This window comes from Sceloporus occidentalis, unplaced genomic scaffold (assembly GCF_023333645.1).
Source record: "Sceloporus occidentalis isolate IW3139 unplaced genomic scaffold, rSceOcc1.0.p SCAF_25, whole genome shotgun sequence".
Classification (NCBI taxonomy): Eukaryota; Metazoa; Chordata; class Lepidosauria; order Squamata; family Phrynosomatidae; genus Sceloporus; species Sceloporus occidentalis.
The window spans coordinates 10633014-10650987 of record NW_028317005.1 but is presented as its reverse complement, the minus strand read 5'-3'; the positions used below and the strand labels follow the sequence as shown (position 1 = coordinate 10650987).

Below are 17974 nucleotides of genomic sequence, written 5' to 3'. Positions count from 1 at the left end.
AAGAATTCTGACGTTTTCTGTCTCAATAGGAAATTGAAAATCTGACATGTTGAGATTTAGTATTTTGATTTGAGATTATGTGAATTTTGTGAATTTTTTCAAGATAAATAGATAAGAAGGGGAGTTTTAATGACAGTATTTGATCACTTTGTTCAACCATGTCAGGTTTTCCATCTTCCAATCATGTGCCATTCCACCTGGAATGATCACACATCTGTGTCTACATCCTACCTTCCAACTTCACGTATATTGAAATTTCAGCTAGATCTGCATCATATTCTGGTGTGTATGAAAACTGTGTTGGCAAAGAACAATAAATCATTTCTCACTAGGAGTTCTTAATAGATAAAATGTGCCTGCTTGTTGTGGCACCCCATATATACCGCTGTAGTGTAAAGAAGTGCATGCAAGTTGTCTCCACAACATCCGAGACTTCCACAAAGCAACTGTTTCCTACCTGAAAGTCACCATTGACATTGTTGATTTTTTTGTTTTTGTTTTGGTATATGCAGTATTAATTTATTTTGTGATCGTTAGATAATTTTTTCTTTATTGCATCAGATTTCCTAAAAATTCTGTTGCCGTGTTTGAGAAGGGCTCCCATAGTGGTGTTTCAAGAACCACTTTGAAAATGTCATCATTTACTGCTTCAATGTTTTCACAAAATCCAACATTTGTAACGGCTGTGTAGTGGCTTTTTGTATGTCTTTGGGTCTATTATCTTGCCTTAGTCTACTAGACCAACTCAAAAAAGTCATATAGTATTTCCTTGTGCTAAATAATAGAATGCCTCAGTCTTAATCACGCATAGGGGCACTCAACCTAATGAAAGGTTATGGTGTAGAAGACTTCAATTAGCTCAGAGGGACTTTATTAGCATTGCCATAAAGGACCAACTCAGTTTGGAATGTAACCAAAATATCACATGACAAACAACAATGGCTGTGCTACATTGCTGTATTTAAAACATAACGAAAATTGTTGTTTTTTTTTCACAAAACTTCCCTTGTTAATGGCTATTACTACTTTTGTATTCTAGGGAACCTGAATATAAATTAATGCAGAATTCTGTAGAAAATATGACTGCATTCTGTCATGGATATTTTTACAAAATATGTAAAAAAAAAAAAAATTAAAAAAAAAAATATATAAAAGGAATGCCATTAAATAAATACATTTGTGGACAAGTTAACACTTAGCAACATGTGCAAGTGCAAACATAAATTGCAGCTACAAAATCTAATTTCCCTAAGCATTTGATTTCATTATCCATGTTGTTTTAAAGAAAAGATTTGATTTTAATGTACAAACCGCTGCAGGAAGTGGTTAGAGCCCAAATCCCGAAGCGAATGCCAAGATTAACCCTTTACTCTCTGCTCTCTTAGCTCCTTGGCACTTCTGCTTTAATAATTCCATCGAAAGGCTTAGTTAATGCTGCGTGTATAATATCGGCATTGCTAAGGCCAGCCTGAGAAGGCTAGAGACTGTTATTAGGAAACCTTTTCCATCCAATATTAGTAATTGAAAAGAAATTCCTCCGTGAACGTGGTTCGCAGCCATGAATAGATATCACTGTAATCGGCTTTGCCTGGCATTTTACATGTAAATGGACTATGATTTCGAAACCTCTCTCTACACAAAATTGTCAAGTGATTTAATACCCCTAGATAATGAAACTAACCAGCCTATGAAATGGCAATAAATAAAAGATGTTTATTATCTTTACCATGCTTCGGATTATTCCAAACTATTAAATGTGCTATCGTAACCCCTTTGCTTTTCTGTCGGTGCTAATCAGCCCGAAGGGCAAAGGTCATTTTTCATTCATGAAAACCCCTTTCCCCACGTAGTTAGCCAAGTATCAAAATGATTTCTCACCGCGAACAGTCAGAGCGGATTAAAAGCTGTGAATTTCAGATCGCGCATGATAAAAAATTGATTTTTAATAAATAAAAAAATAGAAAAGTAAAAGAAGAAATGCTAATTCTCCAGTTGCGCGGGTTGATAATGACATTGCTCTGCGAGGATGGAAATACGCTCTGTGAGATCAGCAGGAACATTACAGAGCTGTCTGCCCTGTGATCAGTACGTGTCAAGATCCTTCATGTTGACAAATGTGCTGTCCACACGCATCTGTGGAGAATGTTTTAGCAGCGGAATGATTATGAATCAAAGCTATGGGAGCCCGCAGCCCTCGCTGCATCCTAAGCCTTTCCTATTTGTTACATGACAAGTAAATGTATCTTGACTTCCCATAGAATTTTTTTTTTCTTCTGGGGGAATACGTTTGAAAGACACCGAGCAAATTCGGAATGGTATCCTGTACGTTACAATTTGTAACTACCATTACAAACTCTGTGCACGGGGTGGAAGGGCAAAGCTATAGGTTACAGCCAACAGAAAGGCAATAGTCATTTACAAAACCGAGGAGATTGGATTCCTGGTTTAAAAAAAAAAAAAAAAAAAAAAGGCAAGAAAAAAAATTACCAAACAATCGGTCATCTGGTTTCCAGACTTGTAAGCAACGCGATAAATGGAGCCTGCCCCACATTTTCAAATAATAAAATCTCATTAAAGTGTGAAACTCATCATCTGCCGCTTGATTTATTATTGCTCTTTTGTGCCGTGGCCACAGCTTCCTTTTGTGTGCTCTATCCCAAAATAAGGCTACTGATTTGAGCCATTCTAGCAAATGCCATGCAAGGCCATATTGATGGTCATACTGTCCGTTACTAGTGAATAATCTCCATAATGCCCTCTTAGTAGGGCCAAATAATTATTGTTGTAGAGTTCTATTCTAGAGTTTGGTTAGAATGTTCTTGTTTCAGGTCTCCCTCATAACCTCAGTTGATTATCATTTGGACTTGGTCCAGGCATGGATGATGGACATTTGACTGTGACTTGAATGTCTAGGTTGCTAGACATTAAAATGTGCAAAATAGGAGATACAATGCAGGTATAGGAATATACAAAAGCTTGTGAATGGGTATCTTGGTAGTTTGTCTCTACAACTTTGGGATGTTTTTAGTAAATCTCCCCCCAAAGGTTACATTCAGTTTTCTGTTTTTCATTTTATTTAGAATCATCTTAACTCAAGCTGTAGATCTCAAATAATATATCTAGATATCTTTGAGGTTTTGTATTTCTATTTCTGTAAGAGATTTTTTGCCACTGAGTAACTGTTTATAATTTTTTTGCTTTTCTTTTAGATGTCAGCAATAGAAAACATGGCTGAAAAGCTGGAGAATTTTAACACTTTGAAACCAGAAGCTAACGAGCTGATGCAGTCAGTTCCTTCAATGTTTAACTTCCGAGCATCTCCAAGTGCCCTTCCAGAAAACCTTCTCCGAAAAGGCAAAGAGCGGTACACCTGCAGGTTAGTAGCATGTCATCCTAATGCTATACTCCTATACCTGCTTGCTGTCTAATTTCCTTTCAGGCTGTCCTCTGAATACTGAAGTGTATTTCGGCATTTCTGCAAACCAAAACGGCTTCCTAAGGTTTCTAATAGAGGACATGCCGGAAAATAATTTTATAGCAAAGGCATTTGGAAATCCAGTGTACACAACGTCATAAAAACATAATTTTTGATCCTTTCTTTTGATCTAGGTACTGTGGAAAGATTTTCCCCAGGTCAGCCAACCTTACACGCCATTTGCGGACGCACACAGGGGAACAGCCTTATCGGTATGTGAATTTTCATAACTCTGTTTTTCTTGGGACAAACCTTTGGCATGTCCGCTCAAAATGTGACCAATCAGGAGAGTTTTAAACATTATTTAAACACCCATATTTATTTTGTTATTGATATAGAGCCATTATATTCAGCATTGCTGTTTGATGGGTAGTTTAGGATATTTTAATTCAAAGATTTTTGGTTTGTTAATCCTGAACTCTATTTAAGAGGCATTTTTTCATTATGAATGACATTAAGAGTGTTTTTATCTTCTTGGGGCACATCTGAGTGTGAGCGTACGATCAGGTCACTTAATAACAGAAAAATAATTCCTTTGTTGCCCATTGGTTCCAGATGCAAATATTGTGACCGATCGTTCAGCATCTCTTCAAATCTGCAGAGGCATGTACGCAACATTCACAACAAGGAGAAACCATTTAAATGCCACTTGTGTGACAGGTGTTTTGGCCAACAAACCAACTTGGACAGACACTTGAAAAAACACGAGAATGGCAACGTATCTGGTAAGACAATGCCTGATTTGATCCAAATATTGCCAACATGTAAAGAGGTGATTGGAACCTCCATAAAATGTTCATTAGGTTAGGACTGCAAGAGTGTGATTTTGGTAAATCTAGGATTCTCATTTGCTGTAATTAAAAACCATGAAGGGTCTCTCTGGATAACAGGAAGCTTAATAAGCAATCATGGTGGTTAAAGACAGGCAGATATCGTTATATATGTGTTTCGCATTGCAGTAGTAATTTTATTACTATATCATATACCTTTTCTTGACTTCCCAGGTACCGCTGCTTCTTCTCCTCACTCTGAATTAGAAGGCACAGGTGCAATCTTGGATGACAAAGAGGATTCCTATTTCACCGAAATAAGGAATTTTATTGGCAGCAGTAGTCATGGCAAGCAGTCCCCGGCGGATGACAGGCAAGGCAGTCATTTTATGAATTAAGCCTAAATCGCACATTACTAATTAATGGTTTGCACAGTTAGGTTATTGGGAGATTTGCTTACAATATAAGCCTGGCTGTATGGAATGGCAGACAAGGCACTTTATACATTAGCAATATGGGATTCAAATGTTGGCTACAATAAAGCATCGTAATAAAGGGCTCAGATTGGAGGGTATTGGTTAAACTCTTTGTATAGGTCTTTGTGTTTTGATTGGTGCCTTATTTTTAACATCTGGCCACAACATGTCCCTAAACAGGAAGTCAATAAGGAGCAGGGTCGCTGGGTCATACTGCGTTTCCTTTCCAGAATGTTCTATTCTGACTGCTCTTGATGGATATTTTATCCTTGACAAATTACCGAACTTGGAGGCATAATTAGCAGATCTGTTTACTTAATCATAAGGTTTTCCTTCTTTGGGTTCAGTCCACATAGCGTGCGTTCTTGAGAAACTCCATGTAGTGCAACAAGCTCCATTATTCTGGCAGCGCTTCCTAGTTATGTTTTTAGTTTGCGCTGGTGGTCCAAATGTACTGTCATTACACTGATAAAAGATAGAGGTAGTCGGTGTGTGTGATTTGGGCTAGCCAGCGATTATCCTGTTTTCCTTTCTTCTGGAGCTCATTGGACTCATTGCTTATTCAGCTTTTCTGTTTTAAATAAATCATTTCCTGACTTTTTTTTTTTACATAGGTCCTTTTAATTTAATAGTGTTGACTTTTCATGTTTCCTTGGGGGTGGATAAAAGATCTATGGTATGAAAAAGTAGGTCTAAAATAGTCAACGCCATCTACAGAGGAAGCCCATTGTCTGGGACGTGTGATACTCGATTCGGAGAATTACTGCATCGTTTCTAAAGTGGTTACACGTAATTTAGCTGATGATTTCCCGAGACAAAAATAAGGACTAGAACTGTTCTTTTATCTACACATCCTGGAGAAAGGAGCCATAAAAGAAATGTTTCTTTAAAACATCCTTACGCACCTAATATACACGGATTATCTGTTTGCTTTTTGTTCATAGTTCCTGACTTGTGTTTCGAATAAAGAGCATATACAAATGACAGTATATAATTGTATTTGTTGTAGTGGATGATCTAGTATTGTTTTTTTTTAATAACTTTGTGCATAGTATATATATATATATATATATATATATATATATATATATATATATATATATATATATATATATATATATATATATAAACACAGGTTTGTCCTTATGAATGTATATGCAGTTTTGCTTTGTTCTTGTTTTTAAATGTAATTTCGTTTTATTGCATTTTTAGAATGAATGGCAGCCACGATAAGATTATGCTCAATGGTCAGAGCTCGGACATACTGGATGATGACGAGATAGAAGACGAAGCAATTCTTGATGATGACGATGATGTAAGTGAAGCACTGAAGGAGCCCAGTACAAGCAGCGTGCTTGATAAATGCTCGGTTGACGACTATGAAGAAACCAGTAAAGTGGATTTAAACTGCAAAGTCTCCCCCGGAAGGTTGGTGCTTGCATTGGTTCCCCAGCTGCTAAATATATATATATATATATATATATATATATATATATATATAATGTGTGTGTTTGTGCTGCTGTCTCTTTGAAGAAATGTTATTTAAATGCTAGTGTCTGGTCTGTAAAGATGTATGGTAGTGCTTTTAATTTATCATATATGAAAATATTAAATAGAGTTTGCAAAGTGTAAGATTAAGCTGAGTTTGTGGAGCAATACACATTGATGTTTCTAATGCCATTAACAGCTCGGATGCAGCAAGTTTTTGTGTCATCTCATATATTGCAAAGATACATTATTTCTATCTTAACTTGGCATGAGAAAGTTATTCAAATTGCTGGCAGCATTGGAAAGCGAGGTTATGGTGTTTCTCACTTTACGAATAGTAAAAAAAAAAAGTGTCCTGAGCTTATTTATTATGACTAAATTAAAGACCTCTCTATGTTCCATCCAGTAATACCATACGTTTATGTGCATGTAACTGGGCTGCTGCTTTGAGAAATATAAGAATATCCATAATATATGACATCCCGCAAAAAAGCTGAATATTTACCTGGTATGATTTGTGTCATACTATATTATTCCATTTTGAGTGTGCGAATGGGATATTACAGATCAGCACTAAACAATGTACAGTACGTGAATGAATTAACATGTAAAACTGCGCCTTTCAGCTGCTTTGAGGCTACAAATGTCATAACCCTCAGCCAAAAAATAATTGAAGCTTTATGCAAAGAATATCTGTGGGTTCCCCTGGGCACTCTTATTCTTGATGTTGACACTACTTTGCTGACATTGGTTATTGTTTGTTCTAGGTATGATGATGATGATGATGACGATTTTAAGTCTGGTCTATCTGCCTTGGACCATATTAGGCACTTCACTGATAGCCTGAAGATCAGGAAAATGGAGGAAAACCAATATAACGATGCTGATCTATCAGCCTTTGCTCATCTGCCCGAAGATTTAAAACAGCCCTTGTATAGAAAATCTAAATCCCAGGTAAGAAACGGCAAACAGTTTTGCTTGAACTCCGCACTTCTTTAGGGACACCATTTATATCAGGTTATATAAAAAAAAACCAACACATTTTAATGTATGGTAGTCACATTTTCTATATATCAAGTTTTCATTGCGTTGCCTTTTCAAAACATTTGACAGCAGATTCTGCTTCTTCCCCCATTTTTATCTCCTCTGGGGTGCTTCTACCACTGTGCTGTTGTGGAAATACTTAAACTTAAGCTTAAACTCTCTGTATAAAGCATCAAGCTGCTGTCTGAAATAAGACTGACGTTTTAAACACATTAAAGACTCACCAAAACATGGTCGTTTTATATATATATAAAAAAAAAATAGGCAATACTAATATTCACACTAAAAAAAGTTATGACACCCAGCGCATGTGACTGCAGACTAGATTAGACTGTGGGAATACCTGCAAATTTAAAGCTGATGGAATTTGCAAGACCAGATATTTGGTTCATATGTACTTTGTCTTGGGGGTTAATCAATTTTAAGGATTTCTATGTTTTTTATTATTATATTTGTATGCCTATCTGGTACATTTTGTATTTTGTTAGCCCTAAACCATTTTTCCTCCAATGACTTCTGATTCTCATCATTTTTACTTATGTTCTCTAAAAGTGCCCATAGATTCTGCAGCTTTGTACATTTGGTTTATGCATAAAAATGACATGTAAGCAGAGATGGAAGTAAGAGTCCCTCTCCCCAATATAAAACGAGCCAAATTTTTTTTTTACATACAGGGCTTTTTTTGTGAGATCTAGAGAAAAGTATAATATAACAAATCACTTGGTCCCACCATCCCTGAATTTATGAAAACCTTCCAGAGGCAGAGTTGGCCAACTAATAACTCTGGATAGTTTCCACCTCATTCTACATAGGACAGGTGCACTTTTAATAAAATAAATTTTATAATGTTATAAAAATCAAAGAATTTCAATTTTCTTTTAGGCCTATGCAATGATGCTGTCGCTGTCTGATCAGGAGTCGCTCCACAATACATCCCACAATTCGTCCAGCATGTGGCACAACATGGCAAGAGCTGCTGCAGAATCCACTGCGCTCCACTCCGTTAGTCACGTATGACGCTGTGACACTTTGCCACACTAGGACCAAATCAGACCGGTAGCATGGCTCAAAAGATTGCCGAGCAGGATGCCTTATTTACCTGCAGGGTCATTTCGTACAAAGTCTGGTGACCTTAAATGGAAGAATTTTAAACTAAAGGAGTTATTTATTCTCATTGCTTTTGTTTTGCACAGCAAAAGGCAGCTGCTGATTTCCGGAGCAACAAAGAGCAAACCTTAATAAAGAAGAAAAAAAATGGAAAACATAATTAAAAAAAATAAAAGACTTTGAACTTGTGGATGACGAGGTGTCTTCCAACTGAAAAGATATTGACTTGACACACTTACAGTATAAGCACTCAAACGAAATCAGATTTTTTTTGTATACAGTGATTTATCATAAGTTTAGAAATGTTGCTTCAGTTTCTCTAACACAGCTTCATGTATTTGAACCTTTTGAGGGCAGACGTAATCTACAAATGTACATTCTCACATGTAGAAAATTTAACAGGGAATACAAAGTTCTTTCCTTAACTATGTCTTAATTGCTTTGTGAAAAATGAAATGAAGGAATTATGTGTATATTGTGAATCTTCCAATGTTCAGTACTTAAAGACAATGAGTCATTAAAGGGCCATATTTCTTTCCATTCCTGATACCACTAGTATGTCTTACAAATCAACAATTCGACATTTTGATTTTCGACAATCATTTCCACGTTTTTGGCTTTTTTTTGTTTGTTCTTGCAATGTCTATTTATTTCTTTTTATGTTGTTGGTATATTAGAGCACTGTTCTACTTCCTCAAACAATGTTATTGTCAGAGGCACTCACGAATTCCAAAGTTATTGGAAACTGATCATTGTATATGTGTCTTGATTATTGTTTTTTTTCCTCAAATATTTCTCTTCTAAAATTAAATATAGAAGTAATTTAGTTTTTTTTTTTGTAATACAATGATTTGTGTACATTATTTTTCATGAACGCATGTTTCCTCTGATTAAAACTGTACCCAACATTTTATGCTGGTTGTCTGCAAGCTTGTGTGATGTTATGTTCATGTTAATCCTATTTGTAAAATGAAAAGTTCCAATCCTGTTTAGAAAAAAAAATTGAGTGAACTCCATTATTTTTTAAATGTAATTTGGGGACCAGACCTTTTTTCTTTCAATTTGTTTTGTAATCTCTGTAATCTTGTTTTCAAATAATTGGCAACTTGAGGTACTTTCTTTAATTGCTTTGTATAATTGTAATTGTTACGCATTGAAGTACGTTATTTTGGGAGGAACAAGAACATGGAAATAAAGAACTAAAACATTGGTCAGTCATGCTTTCTTTGGAATCTGTGAAAATCAGTGTTATTGATATATTATCTTATATTCATAAAGTATTTTAGTAGTGTGAAAAATACAAAATTATTGGTAGTTGGTATAATGAAATCTGAGAAGGTGACTGTTGGCCCTTTAAATGAGCCATTGCGAGACTATCCCAATTGTTCCTGTGTGAAAGGCTGAGCAGGATTTGTACATCGATCACCTATAACATTATGACCACCTGCCTAATATTGTGTAGGTCCCTTTTTTGCCACCAAAACAGCCCTGACCCATCGAGGCATGGACCCCACTAAACCTCCAAAGGGGTGCTCTGGTATCTGGCACCAAGATGTCGGCAGCAGATTCTTTAAATTCTGTAAGTTGGGAGGTGGTACCTCCATGTATGCATCCTGGCGCCATGTGTTCTCCAGGTAAGCAACGCACACGCACCCAGCCATCCACGTGATGTAAAAGAAAACATGATCCATCAGACCAGGCCACCTTCTATGCACCCCCATGCGATGCACTGTGTGTTCTGACACCTTTCTATCAGAACCAGCATTAACCTTTTCAGCAATTTGAGCTACAGTAGTTCGTCTGTTCACCATTTTCCTTCCTTTGCACACTTTTTGCCAATTCTATGCATGCCACACTGAGATTGACATTCTGGAGCAGTTTTGATGATGATGAAATCCATGATCCTCCACAGAACATTTTTTCTTTAAAACATTTCTGGAAGGAGCTGATGTGCTTAAATAAAATAATTTTTATTCATGTGTAGCTGGAATCATGGCAGGCTTTTAGATGTTCACAACTAACCATTTTTTTGTGAAAACAGTAGGAAAATCTTATCTTTGAGCCAAATCCCTAAAACAATTTGTTTCTTAGCAATGTAGTTTCACTAAAATATATTTTATTTTTGTATAAACAAAAATCAACAACAAAAATAGGTGTTTAGCTATTGGACGGGAATAGTACACTGCTCCAAAAATTAAAGGGAACACTAAGATTACACATCCTAGATCTGAATGAATGAACTAATCGTATGACATACCTTCGTCTTTACATCAAAATGGAAAACCACACTACAGGCTGATCCAACTTTGATGTAATGTCCTTAAAACAAGTCACAATGTGGCTCAGTAGTGTGTGTGGCCTCCACGTGCCCGTATGACCTCCCTACAACGCCTGGGCATGCTCCTGCTGAGGTTGCGGATGGTCTCCTGAGGGATGTCCTCCCAGACCTGGACTAAAGCATCTGCCAACTCCTGGACAGTCTGTGGTGCAACGTGGCGTCGGTGGATGGAGCGAAACATGATGTCCCAGATATGCTCAATTGGATTCAGGTCTGGGGAACAGGCGGGCCAGTCCATAGCATCAATGCCTTCTTCTTGCAGGAACTGCTGACACACTCCAGCCACATGTGGTCTAGCATTGTCTTGCATTAGGAGGAACCCAGGGCCAACTGCACCAGCATATGGTCTCACAAGGGGTCTGAGGATCTCATCTCGGCTGTGTGGCCCCCCAAAGAAATGCCACCCCACACCATTACTGACCCACCACCAAACCGGTCAGGCTGGAGGATGTTGCAGGCAGCAGAACGTTCTCCACGGCGTCTCTAGACGTCACGTCACGTCTGTCACATGTGCTCGGTGTGAACCTGCTTTCATCTGTGAAGAGCACAGGGTGCCAGTGGTGAATATGCCAATCCTGGTGTTCTCTGGCAAATGCCAAACGTCCTGCACGGTGTTGGGCTATAAGCACAACCCCCAGCTGTGGACGTCGGGCCCTCATACCACCCTCATGGAGTCTGTTTCTGAACGTTTGAGTGGAGACATGCACATTTGTGGCCTGCTGGAGGTCATTTTGCAGGGCTCTGGCAGTGCTCCTCCTGCTCCTCCTTGCACAAAGGCGGAGGTAGCGGTCCTGCTGCTGGGTTGTTGCCCTCCTACGGCCTCCTCTACGTCTCCTGATGTACTTGCCTTTCTCCTGGTAGCGCCTCCATGCTCTGGACACTACGCTGACAGACACAGCAAACCTTCTTGCCACAGCTCGCATTGATGTGCCATCCTGGATGAGCTGCACTACCTGAGCCACTTGTGTGGGTTGTAGACTCCGTCTCATGCTACCACTAGAGTGAAGGCACCGCCAGCATTCAAAAGTAACCAAAACATCAGCCAGGAAGCATAGGAGCTGAGAAGTGGTCTGTGGTCACCACCTGCAGAACCACTCCTTTTATTGGGGGTGTCTTGCTAATTGCCTATAATTTCCACCTGTTGTCTGTTCCATTTGCACAACAGCATGTGAAATTGATTGTCCATCAGTGTTGCTTCCTGAGTGGACAGTGTGATTTCACAGAAGTGTGATTGACTTCGAGTTACATTGTGTTGTTTAAGTGTTCCCTTTATTATTTTGAGCAGTGTATGTTCATATAAATAGACATCTCAGGTAAGGTTGTTCTCATTTTTTCATACACATATAAATAAAACAGAGGAATTGAATGTCTGCTAACAATAATGTGCCCTGTGTACAGGGGGAGAGAGAATCTTAGGCTGTATGTGTAAAGAATGCAGATACTTTAGTGTATTTGTAAGAGACAGAGAATGCAAAGAGGAGGATTTAGCTATGCATCTTGTACGGTTAATCAATGTTAGTACAGAATCTGGAATTTAAATCTGGTCTCAGATCCCATGTTTCCTAAAATCTACTCACCTTGATGAAGGATATATAAAGATTTATGTAGGTGTTGATGGGGATTATATAACTGGAGAGGCATCTCTCATATTAGTAAATTTAGATAATCTCAACTTGAAACATGAGGTATCTGACCACAGATGTCACTATGCTTATCTAAGAAGTGCACCTTCTTTACATTTTAAGGTTTTACATTTCAGGACATAATAATTATCTGTTCCTTAGAAGCCTGAAAATTAGGTAAATACAACAACACATGATGCCGTCATGGTTTAATCGACAAAAATAAAGTCAAGATGGAGAAGCCATGTGTGAAGTACACCCTTATTGCTTCCTTATGAATTAAGATGCTAAGTAGCAGACAGTTGCTGCTAATCAAATGCATTTGATTAATTGATCAAGAGGTGTGACCACCTGTATAAAAGCTGAATTTTTAGCAGTTTGCTGGTCTGGAGCATTCAGGTGTGTGTGTTAACACAATGCCAAGGAGGAAAAACACCAGCAATTATCTTTTAGAAGGAATTGTTGCTACCCATCAATCTGGGAAGGGTTATAAGGCCATTTACAAACAATTTTAAGTCCATCATTATACAATCAGAAAGATGATCAGAAAGACAGTGGCCAATCTTCCCAGGGGTGGAAGTCCTGGCAAATTCACCCCAAGGTCAGACCGTGCAATCCTCAGGGAACTTGCAAAAAACCCAAGTTTTAAATCTCAGACTCACAACACACACAAACAACTTATACAAACTGAAAAGCCCAAATCATCACCCCTCCACCACCGCGCTTGTTTTGCAGCCACATGACCTGGGAACTCTGCAGTCATTGAGCATAAACTACTCTGTATGCCAAAATATTCTAGAATCAAGTGTGAGGCCGTCTGTACGACAGCTAAAGCTTGGCCGAAATTGGATTATGGAACAGGACAATGATCCCAAGCACACCAGCAAATCTACCAACAGAATGGCTGAAAAAGAAAATAATGAAGGTGTTACAATGGCCCAGTCAAAGCCCAGACATCAGCCCGATTGAAATAATTCAAGATTCTGATAAAGTTATACAGAAAATTATTACATGACGTTTTTGCTGCTAAAGGTGGTTCTACAAGCCGTTTTCACACATAGCTTCTCCATGTTGGCTTTATTTTTTATTAAAAAAATCATGACACGGTGTAATGTGTCATGTGCTCTTCATCTGAGGTTGTATTTACCTAATTTTTAGACCTGCTAAGGAACAGATGGTTATTTTTATGTCCTGAAATGTAAAACCATAGAATTCAAAAAAGGTGCGCTTCTTTTGCACACAACTGTATACATACAATTTTAGGTTTGTTTCTCTTTAGCAAGGACAAAAATAAAGACAGAAATTTACTCTTCAATGTGGAAAAATACTTTTGTTTTGTATGTTTATATAATAATGTGTACCTCTTTATTCTGTTAACACCCTACAAAGGATTTACTGATTACTCTCTAAAAATGAATTAATCCAAGCACTCTGCAAACATATACAGCATAAACGTCACCTGTACAATTCTAATATAATTTATACATCTGATTTATGTTTCAAAAATGGAAAGGAAAACAAAATATAGAATTAAAAATCTATAACACTGAACATTTATGTTCTGCACAGAGAAAATTAGAACAATGTGTTGTACTCATAGTTTAAAAGCATATTGGAAAATTCAACTAGTAATAGAATTATAATGAAAGATCTCGCACTTGTGGTTCATTTATTATACAAATTATAAGAGGAAAAATATAGAATAAAAAAAAATGTATTGTGCTTCGTATGTACTGCCAAATAAAACTGATTTTTCATTTTTTTGAGAATATCCTAAAGCCGATATGTGTCAGCCTTTTACCATTAGACACTAATTGGCATGTGGCATGTAGTTATAATAAGATCATTAAGGCAAACAGCCTCTCATAAAGACTGTGATGTGTTTTCCAAGATAAAGAGCTTCTTGTTCTCTCTACCCTTACCTCACTTTAAAGGTTTCTTTGCTAAATACGTAAAGAGCGTACAAACATGATTTTAAACAGCTTGACTTTTTATTTGTTTGGAAACTGCAAACTTGTATATTTTTATTTAACAAATTCAGCTTATTACTGCAAAGGAACGTCGCTTCACAATTGCTTAACTAAGGTAATTTTCCATCGGGGAATTGATTTATTTATTTTGTGGGACCTTAAAAAGCCAAAAAGCATTGACTGATACAGAACACAGAAGCCCATTTATCAAATTTGTTGAGCAATAATATTGTAATAAGGCTAGTCCTAAAGTGTCTCATTGAAGTACTGCCCCAGAAGAAAGGCAAAAGCAGGTTCTTAGAAGTTATTTGCCCTGTAGGCAGTCTGTGATTGCAGACCCCTCTTATTCCTCATTCTATAAAAACTACCTGGATTAATGGTTGCCAACTTTTAATTAAGTACTCTTTTGCCAGAAGTAGGGGGAAACAAAGGGCATCTGGGATTGGTTTTGCAGGGGTAAATGTGATGCACCATAAATTGTTTATCAACTTGAATGCATTGCAATCAGAAAGCTCCCCTTTGCAATCAGATTTTCTTTCCCCAATCATTATAAACCCAGTGTACAGTTATCAGCTTCGGAGTGAGCTCGACTCAACTCATTTCTCACACATATACGTAAAAAACAGGGTACTTCACAGAAATCCAGCAGTTCTTTTTGAGTTCCATAGTTCATTGATATAAAAGAAAACAACAACCCATACAACAACCAAATAATATTAAAAACATAACAAAATCAGCAGGAGTGTACCTACAGTATTTGGCACCCCCCCCCCACACAAAATAATTTATGTTGGCAAGAATATTTATTTCAGAAATTTGTAAACTGTATGCCAACTGGGAAAAAAAATAGAAATCTGAAAAAACTAATTATTAATGTATATATAAATTAAATAAGTTTAAATAAATAACATTTACTGAACAGATATGGTACAGCATAACTATCACTATATACCGAGCCATATACCAATGTATAAATTGCAAAACAGCACTCCAATATTCCTGGTGCTTAAACTGGGCTCCACCAACACCCCAAAATATCACAAATAAAGTTGCTCAGCACTCCAGTAGTTCAGTGAGGTATATTTAATTTGGCAACACGGGCAACGTTTCGACCTTGATATACATTGATAGTGGTACAGCGTAACTCCCATTACACTGGCTCAATGTATAGTAACTCCCATTACTATACACTGAGCCAGATATTGATGGTAGTGTAGCATAACCCCTATATACTAAGCCACCCATTGATGTGGCTGCCCCTAAAACAACCCGCCTGTGCCACCACTGCCCCTGAAACAGCCTGCCTATGCCACCTCTGCCTCTTTAGCAGCCTGCCTGTGCCACCTCTGCCTCTTAAGCAGCCTGCTTGTGCCACCTCTGCTCCCTAAACAGTATGCCTGTGCCACCTCTGCCCCCTTAACACCCTGTCTGCGATGCCTCTGCCCCTCCAAAGAGCCTGCCTGTCCCATTTCTGCCCCTAAACACTCACTCATGCACTCATCCATCCACCCACCCAGTCACGCACCCCCTTACCTGTTTTGCAGATTTTAGTGGTCTGAGGGCCGACTGAGCATCACTGGGGCCGCGCAGACGTCTATGAGGCCCAGCAGCCGCCTAACATAGGCCTGCAGCTTACCCCTGTAAGCAGGAACTTGGGCGGGAAAAGAGAGATTCCTCACACGGTGTGTGAGCTCCCCAGCGGTAAGCTGCGGAGCCACATAGTCATCTGCTTGGCCCTTTGGTACACTACTGAAAATCAGTATATATAATATTTTTTTGTAAAGTTATGTGAGACACCCGCTGGATTTTTAGACCTACTGTCTTTGTGCTATTGAACCTGCCAGTATGTTTCCACCTAGTTATCTGAAGTTCCTATCTACCTTGATTGTTCCGATTCCCTATTTCTGAATCGGATCAGTCTCAGTTCAATTTGCTGTCACGTTGCTGACTCCCTTTCTTGGTCATTGTTCCTAAAAAAATTCTAATCTGCACTTCTTGAGCATATTCAAAAACTGACATTAAATCCACGTGGTCAATAGTTTCAGTGTTAAGTCCCTGCAAAAAGATTACAGCCTGATTGGTTCTCCAGGTCAATTTTGTTTTTTGTTAAATAGTAATTACTGCCCAACAAGCTGACTTTCCAACAATTTTGAAAGGCGCTATTATGTTATTGGATGTAATTTCACTAATTAATTAGTAACATATTTTAACTAATTTTCCTTTTAACTAAATCATCTTATTAAACTTGTTATATGTTTGGGTTTTTTTTGCTGAGGTCACCACTCAGATCTACAGCTTTTCTTAGCATTGATGTTCAACATTATACCTAATAATAATGGTAAGGTGTGATTCGTCTAGAGGTTATATTATATCTTATAACAAATCAGCGCACACCCATCAAAAAATATTTAGAAGCACCTATCTGAGGCATACATATTGGGGGTTTCCATCACACTGTATGGCCATATATTGATTAGCCCACCACTAAGTCAAAGTAGCCCCAGTTTGCCAAATCCTATCTAATACTAACTTGGCTGTATTGCTTACCAAGAAGCAGAATCAGTGGGACTGCACTGCCTTTGAACCCACTGAGACTCTCCTGCAATTTAAAGGTGTGCTTCCCTGCTTGTATTGTCTGTTTATTATCTGACTAGACCTTCCCCACACAGGTGTCTCATTAATGGTGTTCAGAGAGGGCTTTAAGTTGCTTGAGTCTCAGTGGGTTAAGATGCGGTGAAGTGCCACTGATTTCTTTCTTTATTGTAGGTGAATATTGGTTAGCACCCCGAGATCTACATTTATATGCTTTTTCTTGTATTCTTTTTTAATTTTTTTATTTTATGCCAACATTTTTATTCTTATTTTCCATACCCAGCGATCTTGCAAACGTAAAATCCCAGCCACCATCGCTGCCTAGCTCTTGAATACATTAAAAACAGTAATGCTAAAAAGTCTTATTTTCTTGAGTGCACTGGAATATTAAAGGAATACCAAGCCCACCCTATCATCACATTTATACCATGACATGCACATCATGAATTTGAGTAATTTTGCAGGTTAGCTGGTTTGAAGAAACCTATGAGCTACGAAACGTCCCGGGTAAGGTTTTCTAAACAACGAATTAGCATATGGGGCAGATCAGAAGTGTTGCCAAGTCTACTAGATAAACACTTTTCCCTTTTCAGTCTACTTCTGTAAGCTTTTACTTTTGATGCACTACTCTCAGCACCTATTATAGTACTCTAAGCAGTAGATATCTATTATACCTACCTAGCCTCTGGTGCTAAAACTCCTTGTAACAACACAATTTATAGCCTTCAATGTATTTCTAACTTTACCATATCTGTCATTTTAAATCCTCCTGTTTGATAGCTGCAAACACACACTGACAGCTTTGTATAACTTTTTATATTTCTATAGTGTCCACTAACAATAGTTTGTTTTACCGATTTAAACATTTTCAAATTAAAGAGCACGGTTTTCCTTCAAGGTTAAATAATGTGAATTTACCACGTTTGTATTAAAGCAGGTTCATTTAAAAATATTTCAATATAAAAATGATGTAAGTGAATGATAGGTATAAACATTAACATTTATATATTTGTCAAGTTTTCTAAGTAGACTTTTTAAACAATTTGATTTTAAAATTCTAAAAGAGTAATCTTTGGTGTACAATTGTCAAAT

General features: G+C 37.6%; 1 protein-coding gene across 5 annotated transcripts in view; it reads left to right on the top strand.

The window, feature by feature from the left end:
* Positions 1-8270, top strand: part of LOC149300387 (MDS1 and EVI1 complex locus protein EVI1-A-like) — a 107452-nt gene extending 99182 nt beyond the window's left edge. For all 5 annotated transcript variants that reach the window (XM_089485363.1, XM_089485366.1, XM_089485365.1 and 2 more), the window contains 7 exons: positions 3210-3376; positions 3610-3687; positions 4031-4200; positions 4480-4618; positions 5934-6149; positions 6977-7163; positions 8136-8270. In XM_089485363.1, the coding sequence (XP_089341489.1) occupies positions 3210-3376; positions 3610-3687; positions 4031-4200; positions 4480-4618; positions 5934-6149; positions 6977-7163; positions 8136-8270 (1092 nt within the window). The remainder of the gene's footprint in view (positions 1-3209; positions 3377-3609; positions 3688-4030; positions 4201-4479; positions 4619-5933; positions 6150-6976; positions 7164-8135) is intronic.
* Positions 8271-17974: the final 9704 nt, after the last annotated feature.